This window comes from Anser cygnoides, chromosome 23 (genome assembly GCF_040182565.1).
Source record: "Anser cygnoides isolate HZ-2024a breed goose chromosome 23, Taihu_goose_T2T_genome, whole genome shotgun sequence".
Classification (NCBI taxonomy): domain Eukaryota; kingdom Metazoa; phylum Chordata; class Aves; order Anseriformes; family Anatidae; genus Anser; species Anser cygnoides.
In genome coordinates, this window is record NC_089895.1 from 7,719,102 (window position 1) to 7,742,869 (window position 23,768).

General features: G+C 56.2%; 2 protein-coding genes across 4 annotated transcripts in view; both read left to right on the plus strand.

Moving 5' to 3' along the window:
- The window catches only part of KCNAB2 (potassium voltage-gated channel subfamily A regulatory beta subunit 2), a 289,172-nt gene that overhangs the window by 26,403 nt on the left and 239,001 nt on the right, over nt 1-23,768 (plus strand). The window lies entirely within an intron of this gene.
- The window catches only part of AJAP1 (adherens junctions associated protein 1), a 74,606-nt gene that overhangs the window by 5,990 nt on the left and 44,848 nt on the right, over nt 1-23,768 (plus strand). Inside the window, exon 1 of one of the 3 annotated variants that reach the window (XM_066982162.1) lies at nt 16,326-16,673. The exons of 1 other annotated variant lie outside the window; for it this stretch is intronic. In XM_066982162.1, the coding sequence (XP_066838263.1) occupies nt 16,645-16,673 (29 nt within the window). In that variant the 5' untranslated portion in view covers nt 16,326-16,644. Of the gene's footprint in view, nt 1-16,325; nt 16,674-17,117; nt 17,971-23,768 lie in introns of those variants that run through there. One more of the 3 variants, XM_066982161.1, reaches the window with a different exon arrangement.

Here is a 23,768-nt window from a genome sequence, read left to right on the forward strand (position 1 = left end):
TTTTTTTTCTCCTGCTGCATTGCAACCACTGCCTTCAGATATGTGCAGCTTCTCTAGAAGTTGTTTCCTCCCTTTCCAGGTTTGGGAGACTTATTGGTGGATCTGAAGCCGTACACGATGTTCATAAGACCCTCATACAGGTTTCCAGGAGTGGAAATCAAGCTGAGCGAAACACAGCCAACACACCAGAAATAAAACAAAAGATGAGGCGTTCAGGAAGGCAGAAAGCGCCTGCAAACTTGGGTCGAGTTTATCGCTTGGTGCACCCAACCTCTGCCAGCCGAAGCTCAGCAGCCTCGGGCAGCCCAGGGCCAGGAGCCCGCAGCATTATTTCGGGGCGCTGCCTCGGGGGCAAAGCAGGGCAGGGGGATCAGCCCCTGGAGCTGCCCCCGCTGGGGGCCAGGGGCTGCCCCCACGCTCGCCGCTCTCACCCTGCGGGGCTGCGGTGCCCTTGCACACAAAGTCTAAGACGTTTGCGATCTGTTGATGGAGAACAAAGTCTCTTTTTATAGTCGTTTCATTATGATGCTTAATTCCTTCTGCAGAAGCAATTACATTCTATGGGCGGAAAGCAATATAGGAGACTTATTATTGTTATTGCCATCCCACCCGCTCCCCGGCTGGCGGCTGCCTGTGCCCGCGCGCTCGTGGTGCTGCAGGAATGACAATCAGCGCGCGGGGCTGTGCCTGCCTGCACCCTGACAGATAACCGGCTGCAAACCCAGAGCGAGCCCCATCCGCCCACCAAACACTCACCTGGGAGGAGCGGATCGCATCCGAGAGCAGCTTGACAAGGGCTGATCAAACATTTGGTGACCTCTGGGAAAGGGAAAAGATTGGTAACACGCCCCTCGGCTGCGCTCGCTTGTTTGTTCCTTATTTTCCTTACTAAGTTCTCTAGTTATTCGGGAAATACATCAGCAAATGTAGCGTGCGTGGTTTTGGCTTTGTTTTTTATTTCTTACGCTGTCTTCACTTAACAAAAGGAATTAACACCAATACATTTTGTTTTCTATTTCTCCTAGGCTAAATAATGTGACTTTTTCATCTGGTTAAATTAATCGTGCACGTCAAAAAGTTTTGTGCTGGCTGGTGGCCTGGTTTGCGTAGGTAGTGAGAGGGTCTCAGTACAAACCATCCGAATCAACTGGGTGCCTTGCCACCATCAAACATGAATTTGTTTTGGAGATTAATCTGCTTAACAATGTTTTCTCCATAATTAAAAGTGATCTTGATACTGTTTTCCATTGGATGCGTTTTGACGGAGCCTTGTACTTCCTTTTGCTCTTGCAGACTCGCAGCTTGGCAAGTGTAAAACTTCTGAGCATCTTGTTAATCGCATGCAAGGGTGCATCAAGGGTTACGCTGCCTTGTGTGCTGGAAAGGAAACTGTGAAAGCAGAGAGAAGATGTTCCCAAGGATTCGCATAGCCTCCATGTCACAAAACCACGCATGCACCCAGTGCGCAGGAGCAGCGCGGGGCATCCTGGTGCGGGTGGGTTCTCCGAGCCAGCCCCAATCTGATGCATCAGAGCAGCTCGTTGGAGTGTAATGGCATTTGTGGAGCTAAATGCTGACACGAGGCAGGGGCAGAGATCTCCAGGCAGGTATGTCGTGATAGATGCTGCCCGTCAGGAGGCAGCTCGGGCTGAGGTGCAGGCAGGGCTCCACTTGCCATCCAGTTGTCTGCTTTTAATGGATATAAATGGTTACCTTTAGTGCTGAAAAAGCTGAATAGATACAAATATTACCAATATCTTAAGGGTGCACTGGGCCTCATTATCCTTGGGTAATCGAGGTTATGTGGAGCTGTTCTCCTTTATCTGTCACTGTCTCTCTTGGCAACGTGCTGAAGCAGAAAAACCTCAAGGATGAATTGCCCGGAAAGCTGAAGAAGGGCTGGAACCCAAAACTGCACCGGGGAGGGCAGAGGTGTCCCCACATCCCCTCCTGCTGGGGGTGCAACCGCACCCCGAGTTCGATCCCCAAATCCCCCCGCCCAGATCAAAAAGGTTTTTTGGGGGAGCTGCCATGGGGGAGCGCAGAGCAGGAGGCTGGGGCAATCAGCACTGGTTTCAGTTAATCTCCCACACGTGGTTCAGTGTGTTACGTATTTGGTGCATTTTATTTCTCTCCGTCTTCTTGAATCACTGGTGAAAAGCCAGTGTCAGTCACGCATGGATCCACGGTTATTTCTGAACTTCTTTGGAAATGCTGCAATCGCACCGTGCTCGCTGATTAAGTACCACGCAGGAACGTTTCTTTCCCTTTACTGGGTAAATATCTACCTACGTGCTGCCCATGGCTGTGTGCAAGAGCTGTTCTGGTTACCTGCAGAAATATCCTGGTAAGCAAAAGCAGTGCTGCCGGGGCTGCCAGCCGGCAGCGACTTGCAGGGATCCTGGTTTGGCGGAGCCGCGTGTGCCAGGGAGTCCCGCGAGCCACGCGCCGCTCCTTCCCCTTCTGGGAGGGAGTGATCTAACAGCACACGGCGGGTGTTTTACAACCGAATGTATAATGCAGCATTTGCAAACACCGAGTACACAAGCATTCAAGCTTAGAATCTGTTTTCTGCGAGTATTCTTACTAATGAAACCGAGGCTGTAAAATATTCCTGGAAAGTGCTTACAAAAGGCTTTCAGATATGCGAAATGATGTTTTTATGTTATCTCAAATTTGCTTTCCATTTCTAAGGAACGCACAGACTCCCAGCTCCTCCTCTCCCCCCCATGCTTGTGGCTTACGAGCTGGGTTTGTGACAAGGACTGAAGCAGTGCGCTGCGCGCATAATTACACACCGCTGCACCCACAGATGTTCTTACAGAAATCTTCTAAAACTCCATCTCTGTTTACTTCGCATTAAAAAGAAATTGAAAAGCAGAGTTTCAAATAACCAGCCTTACACTCTCTCCTTGGCAGAGTAGGCAAATAGTCTGCAGAGGCCAAGTCCCAGGGACAGGGCTTGTCCCTGCCCCTCTGCAGAAGCCACGCGCACCTAGAACCAAGGCTGCCTCCTAAGCAACTGCTTCAAGTTTGTCGCAATCTTCCTCAAAATCCACTTCTCTGCAGAAAAGCGATGTCATTGAGGAGTCCATCCAAGCCTAGGTCCTCAGCTTGGCTTTTTTACTGTAGGCAGGAAAACCATTAATATGATGAAAACGACCTCAAGTTGCCACCGCTGGATTATTTAATCTGGCCAGGCTCCTTTCGACTCTCACCTACCATAAAAGAAGACAAATTGCCTGTCTCGTGTTTAAAGGTTCTGGGATATAGGACAGCATTGATTTTGTGTATCCGAAAAGGTGACGTTCATTTGGCTTGCCAGCGAGCGGTGCCGTGCGATGACAAAGCACCTCGCTGTGCGACCCTCGCTTCTGCCCGAGGCGGGCGTCCCGCAGGTGCAGTGGTTGACAAAGCAAAGGCTTTGTGGTGAAGTTCTTGTTTTCCCAGTCCTTTGAAGAGCCGTCTCCTCTCAGAGAGAAAAAGAGCATCGCCAGCTGGGCAGGAGCTCGTTTGCTTCAGATGCTTTTCCTGGCCTGACATTTGTTTCCCCCGGTGCCAAATGCAGTGGCTGAGTGTGGTGGGGCCAAGGAAGAGGGACGGAGGGGAGGAGGTGGGATGCGATGATGGATGAGGATGGAGGAGGAGAGCATTGGCTCCCTGCTTCGTCCTGCTCTTGCTGTCGTCCACCTGGGGCTTGCTCAGACCCCGCTGGGCTCCCAACACCACTGCTGGGGGCTGCAGAGCCGCGCCGTGCCTGGCTTCCCTTGGGGCAGGTGGTGCGGCCGCCTCTCCAGCTCACCCCCCACAAGCCGAGCAGACTGAGCAGTTTGCCTCTCCCCGGGAAGCATTATTTCCAGTCCTTGAGTCAAATGTGATAAGCACGCAGCATTTCAGGCGTTTATCAGGAGATGAAGGCAGCCTGGTGGCCCCGGTGCCTCGCTCGGGGTCACAGCAGCATTTCTCCGGTGCATACCGTGCCGTGGCTGTGCTTGCCCCAGCCCTGCAGCTGCACAAACCACCCAGGAGTCTTCATCGCCAGGACACCGGCCCAGGAATGCCAGCTGCAGGCCTGCTCCTGCCACCTGGGACGGGCTCTGGGAGCCTGCAGGGGACACGCACATCCCCGCTGGCACAGCCACAGCTGCCCAGGCTGCGTGAAAATAAAACAAATCCCTCATTCTGATTTCGTTTGCAGATTCCCAGGGATGGCTCACGAAAGGGAAGCTATGAAGGAAAAAGTAGTTAATTCTCTGTGGCACATTTAAACATCGTTTTTATTACTGTTCATCCTTTCCGTGCACTTTGCCCTTTTCTGATTTATTCCCGCTCTTTTCGGGTGGAACAACGTTACTGTTTTGCAGCTCCCGTTTCTCAAGAGGAATTGTTACCTCCCGATGTGCGTGGCCGTGTGTTAGCGGTATCAGTGAGGGTAAGTGTTCCCAATTGCACGAGCAGAGGCGGCAGCACCCTGGGGCTGCTCCCCCTGCCCAGCTCAGCTCCAGCCCCAGCACTTCCCAGTGGGCAGGATCTGCCCGCCCGGGTGCGATGGGGCCTGATGGGGTGTGTTGGGGTGCCTCTGCACAGAGCACCTGCGTGGCTGTCTTTTACAGAGCAGCACAAGCCTGAAATGTACTGGAAATAATTCTTGTATTGAGTGCATTCATCTCTGTTTGTTTGTTTTTAAATTAACATTGGGTATGAAATAATTCACTGAACTACAAAGAGATCCCCTGACTTGACAAGAATCGCGGGGAGGATTTCTTCCACTTCCAGTTATCACAGAAGGAAAACATTTCAACATCTTGTCTGCTCAGTGCAAGAAAAATAGTTTTGTACTGTATGCCTGAAAACAAGGAGCTTATCAAAAAAAAAATCAAGTATCAGAGGAACTAGATGGCAGAGGGGAAGACGAGGCTCCGTCTCGCTGAGCTGTGTGTAACCTGTGCGTTGTTGCGGGGGAGGACAGGTCCCGGAGCGAGCTGCCGTGGGACGGGTGCTGCTGGGGATGCTGAAGTAGCCTTGGCTTGCCGGCCCCTGGCTCTGTGGGTTTGCTGTCTTTGCAGAAGGTGACCTGTACAGCGATGGGAAAGGGCTGGGGCAGAGAGACCCTCGGGGCTGGCGGCTCCTGTTGTGCTGGGGCTGGCACACGGGCCCCCGGCAGCGGGTCCCAGGCTGCCTGCGAGCTGCTGCTGGCAGGGGTCATCCCACCAGGCTGCGGCACTGATGGCTCCCAGCAACACGTCTAAACCCCTACTGTGGCACCGACTGCACAAATTTACCCCAGAAAGCCCCGTCTGATTCTCAAACGCTGCCACCAGGTATGCCGAGAGGAGGGAAATTGTGCGTGTCCCTGTACGGGAGGCGCCTCTGGGGCTGGGGTTCCTCAGCGGTCTCCTCAGGACAGCAGCTGGTCTGGGGCAGTGGCAGTTTGCCTGAAAGTCTCTGTGCCCCGTGTCCTGTCGGGAAGAGGAGGGCAGAACACCTTCGGGTGTCGCAGGAGAAAGGGGAGAGCCAGGGGCGGGCGGCAGGGGAGGCCTCTTGCCCGGGCGCTGTGCAGCAGCGGGCGCTGGTCTCGTTACCTGCTGGCACTCGTGGTTAATGGGACCGGTCCCGCGAGGGCAGGAGGAGCGGTGGCAGTAACAAAGTGCTTGGGGCCAGCGGGGCTCTGGCAGCCCAGAACCGAAGGAAAAGGGGAAAAGAGCATGTTTCTTGGTGGTTTTCCTGCGGAGGAAGGCGGTGGCACAGGTGGGACAAGCAGGCAGCGGGGTCCCTGCCCGTGCTCCATCACTCTGTGCCCCGTCACCCCCTGCCCCACGTGCGGTGCCCACCACAGATCTGCCCCCTGTGCTGCAGGCAGCCCCCGGCCGCTCAGCACCCATCCTGTCCCTGCCAGCAAGGAAGGCGTCTCCCCCTCCCTGGCACCTGCCTTGATTAAATTCCTGCCGGCAGCCTCCAGCACGCGTGTTTCGGGTGGCTCTAATTGTGCTTTATCCGTCCTCCGTGTACGCGCGTAGGGATGATAGGGATGATTAGGAGCCACGGCTAAGAACGCATGGGGAGATAAGCTGGGCTAGTCAAAGAAGACGTGAAGCGCAGGGTAATAATTAGAGATGGGGAGAGGAGACGTGACCTTGCAAAGCATTAGGGAATAGAACTCCTAATTGGGAGGCAAAAGGGTCAGGCATTGCTTAACCTGTTTCTGAAAGTCATTAAACGGGTCCCGATGTCTTTATCGCCGAGACGATTTGGAGGAAGAGCTGACGAGCTTCAGCCAAACTGTCCCAGCAAGAGGAGGCAGCGGGACGGGGGGGCAGGCGCTGCCCGCGGCCGGCACAGCTCCGAGTCCCGGGTGGAGACCCCGGGGCAGGGGGGCCGCTGGGCACCCACGGGCTCCTTTTGCCAGTCTCTGTAGGACTGGTTAGTATGCGGTAAAGGTTTTGGGGGGGTGGGAGCTGGAAAGAGACGTTTAGCTCGAGGAAGAGATGGCGAGGTTTTGCTTCTGGGAAAACAGACGGAAAGCTGGATGTCCAGGAAAGTTTTCCAGAGAATATTAGGCTAAAATCGTACATTTCCGAATTATTTTACTGCATAAAACCCCTTAATTTGGGTGCCTTGGGACCAAACGCTGAACAAACCTCAAAGAGTGAAATGAGTCAGAGGAACGAAACCTTTCCCCCGGGTCCTTGCCCTTCAGGCAGCTCACCGCTGCTGCTCCCTTCCCTGCTGCGGGAGGCTCCGGGCAGCGGCTGAGGAGCAGCTTCTGGAGGCGGCGTTTCTGTGGCAGGGAGGTGACCTCTGGGGAGGGCTTTGGGTGGAACTCCCAGCCCTGGGGACTCGTGAGCACAGACAAGAAGCTGAGGGACTTGGAAGTTTAGGTTTTGGGACAGTTTTCATTTTTTGAGCTGTTTTGCTAACTCCTGTTTGAAAGCTTCTGACTTTTCTCGACAACAAGGTTACTCGATGATCAAGCTCTCTTCTTCTGTTAGGTCTCTTCCACCCACTTAATGAAAACAAATACCATCAGGGACAAGGGCCATCGTTCTTATTTGTCTTCCCCAGGTCCCTCGAATGGGCTTGCTTTAGACTCCTTTTTATACATGTTATTTTAACAAATGAACCAAATTATATCCTGGCTGCTCCCAGATATATCTCATTCCCCAAACGTAATGGAGCTGTTTCTGTGCTCCAGTCATTAATCCTATTAGTGTCAGGCTTTGTGCTCAGTCCTGGACATGTGAAAAACAAGTTGCTGTAACAGGGCACAAGGGAAAGGCTCCTGGAGGCCGCTTCCTGCACCGGGGCAGGAGCGGGGCCGAGCAGCCGATCCCCTCTTACTCCTTGCCCCAGTACCTGCTCCCTGAACGAGACCCCTGGGGCTGCGGAGGAACCCGCGGCAGCAGGGAGCTTGGTGCTGGAGGGCGGCGTGGGGGCAGGAGGGGAGGGTTCCTCCTCTCTTACGAAGTTTGTGATGCAGCCTCGTAATAAAATCCAGCGTTTCGGCTGGTAAAATGCAATCTCCTTCTGAAGGCAGAGAATTAAAGCTTCCTAGATGGCTTATGGCAGAACCTTAACAGGAGACGAGCACGGAGAAGTGAGACAGCAGGAGGGGATATCTGTGCAATAAGCCAGTCTTAAGACCATGTAGGCAAGCAAATAAGAGTTGATGAGAATCAATTTGTTTGCAATGGGACCTCAGCTGCAGCAGCTCATATTTCCAGCAGCATCAAACTTCATTCCCTCGTGAGGACCTCAGAACTTTGAGATCATATTTTCCCTGGGTACTCAAGTGATCACTCAGTCTCCAGCTTGCCAGCCCCACGGTACCAGAGGGCTGAATGAGTGCGGCGTGAAACAAAGTGGAAATAACAAGTTACTTTTGTTGTGAGATTAAAAAAAGAAAGAAAAAAAAAAAGACAAGGTGAGAGCAGAGAAGTGCTTTAAATAAAACTCTGCAGCTCCATCTGGAAGCAACACGATGAGACAGACACCTGAAGCACAGACACCTTTTGCCTGGGAAACAACCCCAGGTGCAGCAGAAAAAGGTGCTGTGGTTAGGGCAGAGGCCAAACTTTTGTGGGAGTCTCCCAAACTTGCTATGTTTGGTATTATTCTGAGAGCGTTTACTTCCTCTGTGTGCTGAAAATTGAGATATTTATCAAACTGAGCAGAGCAGAGAGAGGACAAAGATGTATTAAAGGACTAATAGGAGATAAAGGGTTTTTTTTCTGCCTGTTTTGGAGACAGCAAGGCAGAGCTTGTGTCTCTGAGGGCTGGGTGCTGTCGGTCCCCTCCCTGTCTGTGCCAGCAAGCTGAAAAGAAAAAAAAAAAAAGAGCCGTGTGGATGGGTACAGGCGGGAGGGACGGCGGGCAGGGGGCTGTGAGGGTGCCAGCACCCCGCAGGCAGTGCCCAGCGCTGCTGTCCTGGTGGCTGCTGGCGCAGGGTTATCCTTGAGCTCTTGTTTTGCCTTTGTTCTCTGGAGCAAGACACCTGCTTTTCACACAAACAAAGCTATAAATTGTGGTGCAAGCAGGTTTCAAGGGAAAGAAAAAGCGGAGCTGTGATGACAGCGACAGGGAGTTCTGCAAGGAGGTGAATTACTTGAAATATGGCTGAAAACTTCCACGCCATAAATACACTTCTGATCACAGCTAATAAATCATGGTAATTATTCTATAAATAAGGGAAAGGATTGCTGTATGGTACCTGACTTTTTTCCACAGGCCTCTGGAGCAAATTTGTTAGCATCTTAAAATAAACTATTTGCTCCAGATAGTTTGTTTGTACTCCCCAGGCTGAATTGTCTTCTCGTTCATTTTTCATCGCCTTTGGTTTGGTCTCTGCGAATCTTTTTGTTCTTTTTTTCCTTGTCTGGCTCTGACAGAGAGATATTGGGGGGGAGGGAGCACGCTAAAAACAAAAGGAAAGAAAAAAAAATAGAAGGCAGTTTCTTCTCTCCTCTGTGTCATCAGGGGCCTTGACAGCAGATAAAAGTTTCCTTCCACATCCCTGGGTGGCCGACCTCTGTGGCTGGGGAAGGGAGGAGCAGGAGGAGAGGTGCTCGAAGGATCCTGTCCCGTGGTGCGGGGCCGGGAGCAGGCTGGAGGCTCTGCCGCTTCCTTCGTGGTGAGGATGGAAACGCAGACACGGAGCGGGTGAAACGCGAAGGGTAATTTTGTTTATGTCCCATGTTTATGTCCCAGCAGTTGCAGGGAATTGTGTCTTGCTGCTGGGTAAGAGGAGACTCAGCTGGACGGCGAAGCCCGTGCTGAGGTTTTCCCTCGACATGTAAATTGCAGATTTCACGACCGGTTTGCTTCAATATCTTCTCTCCGTCAAGTTGTTGCTTCTGCTGCAAGAAGTCTCCCGGTGATGTACGGAGTGACAAACACCCTGTAATGCTGATGTCAAGTGATGAACAGATCCTGAACCTTGTGTCAAACACGCGGAAAAATGAAGATGTGGAGCCCTGTGCAGAAGGAGCAAGATTTCTATCCCCACCTCGCCGAATCTATTACCGGCAGGAGCCGAGCTGACACCTGGCAGCAGCTGCGCCGCGCGCACCGGTGCCGCGCTGCGACCGAGAGCAGCGGGGGAGCGTCGCTTCCGCAGGTGTCAAATGCTATTTATTTCATTTCGGTTTTCTTCGGTGGGAAAATTATCAATCAGCTCCACTTATATTTAAAGTGGCTGTTAGAGGCAAAGCCTGCGCACAGGCACACCTCCGTCCCTGCAGCCCTCCCCGGCTCCGGGAAGGAGCCACGGGCTTTCGGAGCGTAATTCCAGGAGGGGAATGCAGTCGCCTCTCGCTGTCCCCGTGTGTGTCCCTGCAGCAGCCTCCTGTGTCCGTCCTGCGAACCTATTTCTGTAAAAGAGGTTTATAAGTGGTAGGGGCAATAGCAGCCTGCGATGAGACAAACTCTCTTCCATCACATTTTATCCCGGGCAGAGGTAAAGGACGCTGAAAGCCCTTGCAGCCAGCAGGTAAGCCCAGTTCCCTGCAGGTATTACATATTCACACCGAAATAACAGTTGGCCTGGTGAACTAGAGGATAACAGCCCTCTTGTAGAGGAGGAAAGCACTCAAGGAGCCGGCGGTGATGTGCCATCGGGCTGCTCACCCCAGGGCGGCCGGGGAAAGGAGCAGCTGCAGCCTGGGCATCCAGCATCCCCGAGCACACCGTGCTAAGGAGGCTTCTTTCATGGCTCTTCCTCATGGCTATAAACTTGCAACAAACCATTTTTTTTTTCCCTTTTATAGATCAGCATTACTAATTTATTGGAAGTTTACTATTTGGAAATGTTCCCATATAAATTAATGGGAAGGTAATATTAAACTCGGTCCCTGGGGGAGGAGAAAGCCAAACAAAAAACACATTCGGTGTGCTTGAGGAAAGGCAGGGAGCTAAATCATCCCCTTCATGGTGCTCAACTGTCCCGGAGGGTCAGGGCTGAGCACGGTGGGTTTCCTCATCCCACGGGCATGAGGGGTCACAGAGGCAGCCCTGGCCACAGTGCCCCGTGCTGCCAGCTGCCCCCGTCTCCAGCTTTCACCTCTGTCTTTCCTTCCTGAGATTAAATCCCAGCTCCTGGGATGAACACACAGCTCGTGTTTTTCTGCTGGGCAGGGACACCAGCCCGCAGCTGATGTCCATGTGTCTGCACCCCCTGCCTGCAGGATTTGCTCCCCCCTGGCATCCAGCTCCGTGCGGTCTTCTTCCTTCGCGACCTCAGTGGGAAAACACCCTCGGACTGTTCGCCTGCTGTAGCGCTTCCCGGGCAGGCAGGCAGCTCAGAACACTTCACCAGGCATTTAGCTGTAAGCCAGAGGAGGAAGCGCCCCGCTCAGACAGTGAACCAGCAGCGTCCTAGAGGCCCCAGCACGCAGCACAAATACGTGTCATTACATGGCACAGAGATCTGCTCATCCCTTTGCTGAACAGACAAACCTGCATTGAGAAGAGGGGATAAGGAGCTGCTATGTGCATGTGAGGAGGAGGAGTGGGGCTTTTTCCAGAGTCTGGGGCTGTTACTAGAGACTGCTCATTCACTGCATGTGCTTCAGGGGCTGGCTGGGGGCTTGGGCACATGCCCGAGGCAGGAGGACCTGGGGAAGGGGGCGTCCGGCTGCTGCTGGGCATGGGGCCCCTCAGCACCGTCTGCAGGTGTTTGGAGTGATGGAGCTGAATGGCAACGCTGTGTTAATTTACATGTGCCTCCTTTCATTTGATAAAACTATTGCCGTTTATGAGGAAAGCTTATTGAGTTAAATCACTTATCCTGCAGTAATATAAAAATCCTGCAGCTCAGGAATACTGACATGCATGAGAGTCGGGCTCGCTTTTCTTCCTGAGCAGAAGAGGAACAGGAATGATTATTTCGTATCACTTTACGAAAGAGACCGTAGTGTAATATACCTGCTGCGCATTGATAAATAGCACCAGCAGATAATAAGGGCCCTAGGCAAGGAGCAGCAAAGAAAAAAGGCTTTCCAGCATGTGAACATAAATGGTTTAAATGTGAACTAAATTGGCCCGATCATTTCTCAGATTTGCAAAATTAAACCATGCCCAATTGTCAACACCACTGAGATTTATGAGACAAATATAGCCAGAGCAAGAGAAATCTATAACAGCCTTGCTAAAGATGCTTGTAGGGTTTAAGAAGCACACATTTATGAATCTAAGTGTTATAATTTTATTGCCATATGTACAATGTTCAGCAATGCAGGGCCTGAAAAGTTCATCAGCCGGGGACGCTTGGCACCAGAGTGCTCTGGCACCAGAGCTGCAGGTGAGCCTGGCTCAGCTTCACGTCTCCGCTCTTAGGAAAATGTCTTTACACAAGGAGCTGTGGAGCTGGACGTACGTGCGGGATGCCACCACAAAGGTAAGCACCAAGTACAAACAAGTGTCCTAGGAGGGAACCTGCCGCAGACATGACTGTAAGTGATGGAGAAACCTGCAAAGGGAAGTCACGGACCTGGTAGCTCGCTCTCTCAGGCTGTGCCAAGCACGTTTGCTAATGTCCCTCTCTTTCTCTGCGCCCCGCAGCTGCCCCGCACCCCATGTAGAGCCCCTCCTGCCGCATACCGCCAGCAGTGCCATGGGGGAGAGGCGCCTCGCTGCTCCTTGCTGCTCCTTGCTGCACCTCGCTGCACATCACTGCGTCTCGCCGAGCTTCCTCTCAGGCCCGGGGAACCCATGGCGAAGCCACAGTCAGTGTAACCTTCTAACCAACCAAGGAGCTGGGATTTCTCAGAAGAGAAATTGCCCATCCCATCCCACTCCACATAGAGGCTAGCTGAGAATCAAGCTACCCCACCCCTAAATCCCACCAGGGCCCATACGTTTTTTAAGCAAACACCTGAAATAAGAACTATAAAGCACCTCAGTGTTGTTGCTAAACACCAAAAAAATAGAAAAGCTTATAACTCCCTAAAAGCAAAAATACTTTATTTCCTTGTTAGCTCTAAGAATGCCCTTGTTACAGGGGCTTCTGGTGTCTTTGTTCAGCTGGGAGGATGGGCAGCAGGCAGAAGCGCCCCCCTAAATTCTCCCCAGCTCTTTCCCAGCTTCCCAGATCTGAAGAGCAGCCCCGGGGCTGTGCCTCCCGCAGCGCCATCAGCACCCCCAGAGGAGCCTGAGACCTCGGGAGGCCTTCTTAGTGAATCCACGTCTCAGAGTCGCTTAAGAGCCGCTCAGGCTGTACAATCTGCTAGGTGCTTTCTTTCCAGAACACCGTTCCCTGTTAACACAGGTCTGAAAAATCAAAGTACAATCATAGGAGGAGGTAGAAATTGCGTTATAGTCCTCTCTTCTTCACAATCTCTAAGTAACACTTATGTTTTTTTCCATATGAAAGGGAAATGGGTAACAACAACCTATTCGTATGAAGAGACAATTTTCACTCCTTCTTGGCAACTGTAGCCAGGCCAGCATCCTTTTTTTCCCCCTCCCAGGCAGATTAACCCATTTCTCCTTAAGAACAGGACCAGCAAAGCGCGGTGCACCCGGCGGCTTCGCCCAGGGACGTTACCAGGACCCAGAGGTGCCCCCAGCCGTGAGAGCCCACGGTGGGTGGGGGTGCCCCAGGTGCTGCCAGGGGAAGCCTGGGGCTCGCAGTTGCTGCAGGGGAACCCCTCTTCCCTCGCAGCCCCCGGGGCCGGGCACACATCTGTGAGCCGCAGCCTGGCAGCCGGTGCCTGGCAGCACTCGGAGCTTGGCTCCAGCCATTAGGAACTTGACTCTCTTGGTGAGATGACTCGAAGAAGAACAAGTTAGACAAATGAATTCGCTAATGACTTCCTTCCCTCCTACTTTAATTGTGGGATAATTCACACTTCCTGCTCCCGAAGTGGGCTGCTCCCTCGCGCAGCCTCTCTCCGGCTCCCGATCCATTCACTGCTAGGCAACCCCAGCAGTGCTGCTGAATAAATGAGCCAGACAAATAGGGCCAAGATTGTCAATTGGCATCAATCTGCCTTTTAAAGCTCCGCTAAAAATTGTGTGCTTGTTATTTTAAGAAGGCGCAGAACCGAGTGCCTCACGTGTTGCCTGGCCCGAGGTGCGGGCGGCAGCTGCAGCTCCCCGGGGAGCAGCGGTGGCGGGGCCCAGCAGCCCGGCTCTGGCCAGGTACCTCTCCCCACGAGGTTTGCATCTCAAACACCTCAAACCAGCCCTGAGCCCAAATAACATCCTATATAGAAATGCTTTGTGTGCATTCTTGCTTTGGTGCTGTTGAAAGCCTCAACTCTCCTTTGATATCTTTTCTTTTCTGGCTTAAAAACGTTGGGAATTTCGGGCTGGTGCCATTTGGATGCAGGGCAGAGGCAAGAAGCTCTAGAAGAGACTGGGGGCCAGAGAAAGCTGTTGGGTAGGGCATGGCTCCCTTCCCTACCACGGTTTTCTTGCCTTATTAGCGTTAATGTTTAGAAGTCTAATTTATATATTAACGTTTATAAATACCATACAGCCACATAAACACAGGCTGCTGACTTCTCACCCCTTTTCCCAAGCCTGCCCTGTGCCGCTGGGCCCTGAGCCCCCTGCACGTGGCTCTGCCCCAGGAGGGGTCCACGAGCGTGCAACTGGCACGCCAGCTCCGTGCGCCTGGCACAAATGGGGAAACAATATTTTTTTAAGTGGGGATGAGTTAAGAGGATTTGTTTCAGATACAAGATAGCTCTCATTAATGTTTGCTCACTTGGGTTTATTTAAGTCTTAATTGATCGTCTTCTACTTAACCGCACTCCAGTATCTCTCAGGCTCCAGAACAGACTCTTATGAGACTGAAAATTGCCCCTTCTTCCCTTCCTCTCTGTAAAGGTCTTTCATGTTAGCTGGCCAGGTTTAATGGATGATAAAGTCACTGGGCTTGCACTAGAGCTGAGGTTTCTCTTTCAAGTCACTACACACAGCATCCAGAAAGACTGTGCCCTGGTGGATGCTGTGCTTTGATAGCTGTTTTTGCCGTGCTAATTTGCAGCGATGAAGTTCATCGTGTACAAAATCCGGGGTTTGCATGTAACGAGTATCGCTGTGTCTCGTGGCTCCCCCCCGCAGGCTGCGGGGAGATGAGAAGTTTGGGCAGGGCTGAGCTCCGGTTTGTGCCCGGTCTTGCTGCAGAGGTGGGGAAATTTGTACCTTTGTGCCCTACAGCTGCCGTCGACCCCGCAGCTCCACCGGGTGTGTCAGCACCTTCACGTGCACTCTGCCCCAGCAGCTCCGAAATGTGCTCAGGAGAACAAAGCAAACCCCAGCTTTAGGGCGCCTCTGCACACCTGGCTCCGCTGTGTTTGCTGGGGGGACAGCCCTCTCTGTGCAACTGAAATCTGACAGGATAAGCTGTTCCTCAGGCCAGCTCCTCAGAGTTCATCCTTCCCAGAACAGGTTCCCTCTGACCAGGAATCCAGCCCAAAATAACGTGGGGATTTGGATGCTGAGCTACAGCACTTGCAGTGGCAGCTGCAGCTGATCCACTGGGAGCACGCGTAACGAGCAGGGACTTGTTAGGTGTCATAAGGACAACAGTGACCTTTAATCTGGCTTGCTTGCTTAAAGGAAGCTATTTGTGTTTCTAGAACAGGATTATATGGAGCCAGAAAAATCTTGAGACTCAGAAAGGCTGTGCAGAGACGTTCATTTCTATTTAACCTTGCTTTTGGCGTGAGTGCTTTGTACAAAGTGAGTTGTGGCTGTTTAAATGCCTTTTCCTCGCTGGCACCATGCACTGGCACTGAGGAGCATTGAAGGTTTGTTCCTGCAAGGGAATTGACTCTGACTCGGCAAAACGCAATCCTGTTTCTCACCTGTAGCCGGGGCAGCTTTGTGGAATCCATTGCCAAATTCATGCAAAAATTTATTACAGCGATTGAACAGCAAACATCCAAAGCAGCTTATTTTTCTTCCTCCCCCAAAGAGACGCCTTCCTTTCGGTATCCTAGCTATAGGAATAATTCCGTTCCTTACTGTCAGCACCCCCTGGAAGCAGAAAACATACCGGGCTATGATGAAACACCTACTAAAATAACCGGAGCCTTTCCTGACACATCCGCTCGTGTCCTATTGTCGTTAAACGAGCACGAAGGAAGAAAAAAAAAAAAAAAAAAAAAGGAAGGGAAAAAAAAAAAAGCCTGAACTCGCGGCTGGCGGAGCTCCGGCGGCTGCTGCAAGTCCCGGCTCGGGAGCCCCGGGGGAGCTCGGCGGGACGCCGCTGGCCGCCGGGGCTGCCGCTGGCGGGGCGTTGTGCGGCGGCTCGGGAGGAGCAGCCGAAACTTTGGGCGCAGGACCGGGCTGCGGCGGCCGCCAGGAGCCGCCCGGGGCCGCGCCGAGCCCGCTCCGCCCGCAGCCCCCGGGGGCTCCGGGAGCGCCCCGCGCCCCCCGCCCGCCGCTCGTCGCGGGAAGGTCCCGGGAAGGTCCCCGCAGCCCGGGGTGCCCCGAGCAGCCCCGAGCCGCCCCGCGGGGGCCGGGCAGGCGGCGCGGGGTCCCGGCGCGTCCACCCGCCCCGCTCGGGGCCGCGGAGGCTCGGCGGGGCCGGGGGCGCTTCGACCGCCTCCGCGCGCGGGCAACGGGGCCGGGGGCGGGATGGAGGGGAGGGGGCGGCCGGGACCCGTCCGCGGGCGGCGGCGGCTCCGTCCCCGGGCACAGCCCGCACCCGCGGCTCCGCGGCGCGCAGTGGCCGCGCTCCGCCCCCGCCTCCTCCCCGCGCAACTTCCCAAAGCCGCGGCCCCCCCCCGCCCCCGCCCCGCGGGCGCGCGCACACACACGCGGGCGCGCAGAGCCGAGCCGAGCCGTGCTGCTCCGAGCCGTGCTGCTCCGAGCCGCTCCGAGCCGCACCGCACCGCACCGCGCCCGCCGGAGCCCCGCGCCTCCCCCGCCGCCCATGGGGCGCGCAGCCTCCGCGGGCGCGCTGCTGCCCCGCCGGTGCTGAGCGCCCCGGGGGCCGGGGCACGGGCACCGAGCGCCGCCCTCCCTCCCTCCGCCGGGGGCTGCGCGGCCTTGGGGCGGCCCCCGGGCATGCCCCAGCCGCTGGGCGCCGCCTGCCCCGCCGCTGAGCGCCGCCGCGGGCGCGGGGCGGCGCGCACGGATGGAGAGCTGAGGCGGTGAGCCCCGCCGGGCCGGGCCGGGCCGGGAGACGTGACCATGTGGATACGCCGGCTCCCGGGAAGCAGGTACGGGGCCGGGGGCCGCCGCGGGGCCGGGGGGGAGCCGCCCGCGGGGCTGCGCCGGGCGGGTGCGGAGCGGGAGCGGCGCGGGGCCGCCGGAGTTGGAGGCTGAAGTTGCTCCGGCGGGCGGCGGAGCGGGCGCGGGGCGGTGCAGCCCGGCGACCCGCGGCCGGGAGCGCCGCGAGCCGAGCGCCTCCATCCCGGCCGAGGGGGAGCGGCGCCCGCCGCCGCCCCGAGCCCCGCGCGGCCGCCCCGGCGGCGGGGATGCGCGGTCGGGTTTTCTTTGCCTGTTGTTCGCTGCACGCTCCCGGGGAAAGGCAGCTCCCGGGCCGGGCACCCCCCCCCCCCGGCCGGGCAGGTGCGTTTTGGGGGGAAGGGGTCGGGAGGGGCGGGCAGGGCGCCCCGGGCATGTGGAGCGCGCACGCAGACAGACGGCTGGATGTGTTTTGTAGATTAATCGAGAATTGCAAAGCGGAGGAGACGGAGGCAAAGTGTTATGTAACACATTTTCATTACCGCTGCGAAGTCATCTGAGCTGAAATCTTGTTATTTTCGTGGTATTGTGTTTGGAGAACACTAGTTACCCAGCCCCTGCCCGCTCTCTGCGTGCCTGCCCTTAAAGCCGCAGGAATGCCTATTTTTGTTTATTTTGCCCGGGTTTCAGTAGGATATGTTTAAGGCGGTGGTGTGCCAAACGAGTAAGATGATACGGAAAACTATGCTGCCGTGCGATGTGCACTACCTTCCTCTCTCCCCAACCCAATTCTGTATTTTTAAAGTCCTATTCTGAACAAGTAGGTGCTTGATGTGGGGCACGGGTCAGACAGCGCCGTCTGCCTCGACCCTCTCCTGCGTCTGTGGCGCGTGAGAGCGGTTCACGCGCCGCGTTGTGCTTTCTGGGCGTGCAGAGGGTCGTGCTGCAGAGCGGGGTCCCGGGGCGAGCGGTCCCACCCCAAGGAAAAGGAAAATCGGGCCGCACGGCCGCTCCCCGGGGAGTGGGACTCGGAGGTCTGCACGGCTGCGGGGTGAGCGGACGGATGGATGCGAGCACCGGCGGCAGCCCTACCCCGAGCAGCAACTAGGGGAGCCCATCAGCCCTCTCCGCCTCTCGCTGCTCTGCTCCCCGCTCCGAGGTGCTCGCGGCAGACGCTGGCACGAGTCCTGCTCCCGGCAGGGCAGGGTGCCCCGGGCGCTGCGGAGCAGCCGTCGGGACGCGGGCGATGCGAAGGGCGCTTCTCCGCGGCCTGCCGGAGTCGCTGGAGGCTTTGTCGCTTGGCTCGAGCTTCGGATTAAGTCCTGGAAGGTGAAACTTGAGCTGAGATTTTCTTCTGTACTGGAGAACTGGGGGAGGCCCTCCGGTTTTGTCTTCGGTGGCGTTCGGGTTTGTCTCTGATGTGTCAGGGCGGTCGCACGCAGCCGTGTCCCGGGGACTGACAGCCGTGCGGCACGTTCCAGGTGGGCACTGCAAGCCCAGCGAGCCGCCCGTGGCCCTGGCCTCGTCCCTCTGGCCGTGCTCTGATGGCCCAGGCGAGCCAGCAGCTCGGCGCCGCTGCTGGAGACGTCCGCCTGGCAAGGCTGCGCCGTGCCGGGGGAAGGACGGAGCCTCCGCGGAGCCTGCAGTGGTGCCGTGACCTTAGGAATTACTCCTGGGCGAAGCACCTGAAACATTTTTCAGGGTGCCTCCCAGTTTGGATTTATTTGGTGGAAGATGAAAAGACCGCTGGAGCTGGAGGGCTGCTTCCCGAGGCTGGAGCCAGCAGAAGACTGTAATCTTAGAAACAGAGGACGCCCTCTGCTTTTTTATTTTGTGAGGAGTTTAGCAAGGAAAATGGGAGCCTTCCGGTCGCTTCTCTCCTCGAATTGCCTCACGAATTTCTTCGCTGTGTACCCTGGATCCTCACTGCCAGCCTGTCCTCTGCACCACCTCATCAGCTTGCAGTCCCTCTGCGTTTTATTTTTAATAAGAGATAACTTTCCTGCTAACCTTGCCTGCTGCTCTCGCTTCTCTCTAACTCTAATTGCTTCTGGCTTTATTTCTGACATTTCCCATGTCATTTCCCCTCATTTTCTTGAAGACTACCAGAAAAATAGCTCCGAGAGAAGCAGCAGACCTTTCCGGTGCCCGTTTCACCCCGTGCGGTCTTTGCCTCCGGTTGCTGGATGCGCGGGGAGGTGGTGCCTCCTGTCCCAGTGCTCCTTCCAAGCCTGGTTCCTTTTGCCCCAGGGCAGCGGCGGTTTCATGACCTTACAGACGAGCTGTGCTATCCTAAGCTGAGGAAAGTAGCACCTACAAACCTGTATTGCTAAAAATTATTCTTGCCTTGCTTGTGTAAATGGGAACTTTCAGCTCCCCCGGCTGGGTGGGAGAACAGCAAGGAGCCGGGTGGTTTTGCAGCGCTGCCTCTCGAAGCCGCTGCGAGCTCCCGGCGGTGCTCCGGGCCCGCTCTGCCCGAGCAGGGGCCGCAGCCGCGGGGGTGCTGCGGGGCCGGGGCTGCCTCTGGGGCCGCCGGCACCGAGCGTGCACCGGCGGACGTGTGCGCGCGTGTGCCTGTGTCAGCGCGTACGTCTGTGCGTGTGACGGAGTGACAGCTCTCTGTGTTGTGCTGTCTGCTGGCTCTGCCCGGTGACTTCCCTCCCGTAGCCACCAATATCCTATTTTAAACAATATTGCCGCGATTCTTACGGCATTTAGCTCCGCAGCGATTTGCAGTGAGAGTAAGAATACTGTTTGCAGTTTGTTTGATTGTATAAAGCAACTCATTAAAAGCATACGTTCCTGTATGTGCGCGCCGCGGAAACTTTATGGGCCCTATAGTTCCTGCCAAGGCAAATATTTCCCATGAATTTCACTCATCAAGTTCACGCTGTCAAATGTAGATTCAGCCGCTCGTCAAAGATGCAAGGCTTGCAGTCTGGGAAGTAATGAGAGCAGTAAGCAGTGGGAGTTAATGGCCTCCGCTGAGGAGCCCTTACTCATCCCGCATCCACGCAGGGGCTGAGCTGGCTGTTCCCGGGCGAATTGATTGCCACAGGAATTCATCTAGTGTCACCGGCTATGACACTTAACAGCCACAATAACGCTCGAATAAACTGCGCTTTTATGCAGCGGTTTGTACCTCCGAGCCGGCAGCAATTTCACCGACGAGCAAAAGGAGCTGTGCCGACACCGCGCAGCCTCAGCCCCGGCGCACGAGCAGGTGTTGCGGCGGTGCCGGTGGCGGGGGCACGGCGCGGCGGCCGAGCTGCTGCCGCCCTCCGAGGGCACGGTGACGGCCCCGGGGGGTGGCGGTGGCATCGCGGCTGCCCCCGGTCCCCGGCAGCCTCCCGGGAGGCAGCGCCCGCGTCACCGCCGATCATGCCTTCGTTCGTCATACGGGTCCATGGGATGTGTGAACGGGCTGCCCATCTGCTCGCGGCGCCTGAGCGCTGCGGCTCGGGCTTGCTTTATGTAACAGTCACCTGCTGGAAGCGAGGAGCGGCTGAGTTTTCTTCAAGGCGTCGCGTGTAAACAGAAAGCAGACCGAGGTGCAGACCGGCTCGCCAGGTGGCCCGATAACCTTGTGCTTACCTTGCCTCACCTCACACTGATCCGAGAGGTCTCCCAGCACCGTTTATTTGTATTTATACCGGTGTGCAGGGCGGCAGCAAGCAACGGGAGCTGCTGCGCCGCAGCTCTGTAGGGTGTGAATAATCTATATGACCTCAGACAGGTCTGTGATGCATTATGAAAATGTATGCATGCTTAATCCTCTGAATAGAGCTAATAGGGGCAGCACTGGGAGGACAGAGGAAGGCATCGATATGCTGAGCTGGGGGTGCGGGAGCCGTGGCTCCGGTGCTGGAGCTGTGCCGCATTGCCGTCTGTTGCTCTGCGGTGGGGGAGCGGGCCGGGGAGACTCAGGCCCGACGTCGTTCGAGTTTGGGACCAGAAGCTTCTGTCGGGGGAGCTCCAGGCTGCCAAGTGCATTGGGCAGCATCAGGGGAGGATGGGGTGTGACTGGGGGCAGACCCCGGTCTCCTCGGTGCTTTCACATCCCCAGCTAACGCCGAGGTTTGTCCCTTCTTCCCCAAGCTGGGCGGTGATGCTGGGAGGGGGCTTCATGGCTTGGCACCCACCCAGCGGTCTCCTCTGGGTGCTGCCGCTCGGCCCCCAGCCCAGTGCGTGCTCCCCATGGGGGTGAATCCTTCCCTGGAATACCACGCAGCTCCAGACCCGAACTGCCTCTCGCACAGCGGAATTAGGGTGGATGGGAACGTTTCCTGTGGCTCTTCTTACCGGGACCTGCGCCTCCAGACTTTGATAGCTCGCCTAATTTCCTGTGATGGAGACGTACTTCATCTAATTTCACTCTGAAATGCATTGATTAAATCAGAACTGCTGGGAGATTTAAACTGAGCCGCTGTGGCCTGAACTTAACTGCGGGAGGTTTACCTACCTTTATCCCTCAGCGTTAATTTGGTTTTGTGAGGATTCCTCGTGAAATGAGGTTTTGCCTGGCACTGAACTGCTGCTGCTTTACCAAGTTCCTTCTCTGGCCTCAGCCTCCCATGGAGGCCGCACCGAAGCCTCCTCTCAGCGTGGAGCTGGGACATCGCTGCATGGAGTCTGACGGGGGGAGGCGAACACTGGGGCCGCGGTGGGGGCACAGGAACCCCCCGGGGAGGCTGCTGGCGAGCTGCCCCCCGACACCCGCAGCGGGGCTTCCTGCGCCAGGCGATGCCTCGGGCACCCTGCTCCGGTGCTGGGGCAGCGACCGTCACCGCCTCCTGCCCGTGTGTCCCAGCCCCGTGGCCATGTTCTGCCAGCGACTCCCCACCAGCCAACGCTGCCAGAGCCCCTCAGCCCCCCTGCAAGTCTTCGCTTTTGGGGTTTCATCCCACGGACGGGGCTGCTTGGAGCGGCCGTCGGAGCGCAGGGGGAGGTGGAGGCCTCCAGCGCTAACCCCGAGCGCAGGAGGATGCGGCACTTCTCCGGCGCTTCCTCAGCGCTGCTGAGTGATTCAGCCTTTCTGGTACCAAGCAACAGCAATAAAAGGGAAAGAAATCCGGCTTGGCTGGGGATGGATGCGCAGTTGCATGGAAATAAGCACCCTCCAGGCACCGCCTGGCCCCAAGGAGCACGGCCCCGCGCCCTCCACCTTCGCTAGCTGCGGGGGAGAAGGTACATGGACTGCGGTGAGGAAACACGAAATAAAGCTCGTCGCTCACAGGAGTCGTCGTTTCCAACTCTGATGTGGGAAATGTCTCGGGATGACTGGGGAATAACGTCTGGGGGGAGGTACAGCATGCAACGCCTCGTGCTTGAGTTCCCTCCGAAGGTCTTGCTCCCGTCTCTGGTTTCCCACAGGAGGTGTCACAGCCCCAGAGCTGTATTTGTGCTGCCGCAGCTGCTGGGGCATCCAAACAAGCGGCGCTGCAAGCATGGGCCTGTGCAATGGCTCCAGCAGTGCCCAGCCCTCCGTGGAGCCGTGGGGAGCCGGGGCCGTCCCTTGGCGCTGTCTCAGGGGGACCCTCGCTGGAGCGGGTAATGAGAACAATTTGCCCTTTCCTAACGAAGCAAATGGCTGGCGGCGAAGAGAGCAGAGCCTCTGCCGTGGACCTGCCGTCAGCCCCAGGCCGGGGTGGCCGGGGACAAGGCGTCGCTGCCGCGGGTGGCAGCACAGCGGGCGCGGGAAGCCTTCCTTCTGCTGTCCGGGGGTGGGAGCGTTGCGAATCCCACGGAGCTCCGAGTTTATCGCTCAAAATAAAGGCTGAGTAAAAGCTGCTTCAAGAACAACATGCAGTCAGGGAGTGGTAACATGGTTCTTGCAAAGGAAACGTGACCTGCGAGAGAAACGCAGGCGTGGACCTTTGAGAGGGAACAACCAGAGCCGTCAGAGCGCGTGTGCCCTGGCGTGGGAGGACACGGGAAAAGAGCCTGCCGGCACGGGGCCCCGGGGAAGTGGAGGTGAGAGGCTGCCTCAGGACGTGGCCCAGAGCAGCAGAACACCTGCGGGTGCCTGCACTCGGTATAGGCAGGAGCGTGGGTTTGCAGAGTTTGGGTACGGTCTTTCAGCAATCAGGCTGGCTGTACGTCCCTTTCTGCAGCACCCCAGGATGTTCGGGCGGAGATCTCCATGATAAACGCTCCGGCAGTGGTTTACAGCTCTATAAATAGGGAATGTGAATAGCATAATGGTGGCTTCCGAGCTGTACATAAAGCTATTGTTGGTCGGTGTGGGAGAGCTGATGGATCGTCGCTCACAAGACGACACTCAGGGCTCTCGAGAGCAAGCAGTGCAGATTTATGTTGGCGTTGGAGCACGTTTCGCTTGGATCGAGGAAGCGGCCAGGCTGGGGGGGCAGCGCGGCGTCCCCCGAGGCTGGGCTGGCCCCGGAGCTGTCCCGCGGCCGAGGCGTTGTGTCCCCCCGGGGCGCGTTTCTCTAATTGCCGTGGTCCCGTGCGTGACCCCATCCATGCTCCCGGGGCTGCGGTAGCATCTCTTTGCCTCCGTCCGCAGTAATGAAGCGTTAGTTAATTGCCATGGATTAGGACATCCACTTAAGTACCCAATGAAACGTCGGTGATTGATGCCGGGGACCAGCAGCACGTGGCCGCGTTCCCCACTTGTGCCTCGACCCTCGCCGGGCTCTGCTCCTTCCCCTGCAGAGGGGCCTCGGAGGAGCAGCTCCGCGCGTCTCGAGCTCCAGCCAAGCCTGGAGTGGCTTTGCATTAAACAAAGAGAGCATTACAATCCCAGATGTTGGCGTGCATCATTCTCAAAAGAGCTTCCAAGAAGAATAAACTCGTTGCCTACAAGTAGTTGCCTTTCGTACGCTTTCTTATTAAGTTTTCTCTGGGAAGAGCGGGGATGTTATTCATCGCCTTGTTTCCTGGTTTTGTAAGAGGCTCTCTACTCCTTTCGCATCCTCTCAAGCGAAATATGCAGAACTCACTGTGTCAAAGTGACATGTTCGCTGGCAAAGGAAGTGCTGCTCATTTTGATGGAAGAGGATGGAGCTGCTTATTACGGGCGATTCCTTGTGGGTGCTGTGCACAGGACACCCTGCGCAGGATGGGACCCTGCAGCCCCCCAGGAGGGGACGTGGTCCCTTGGTGGT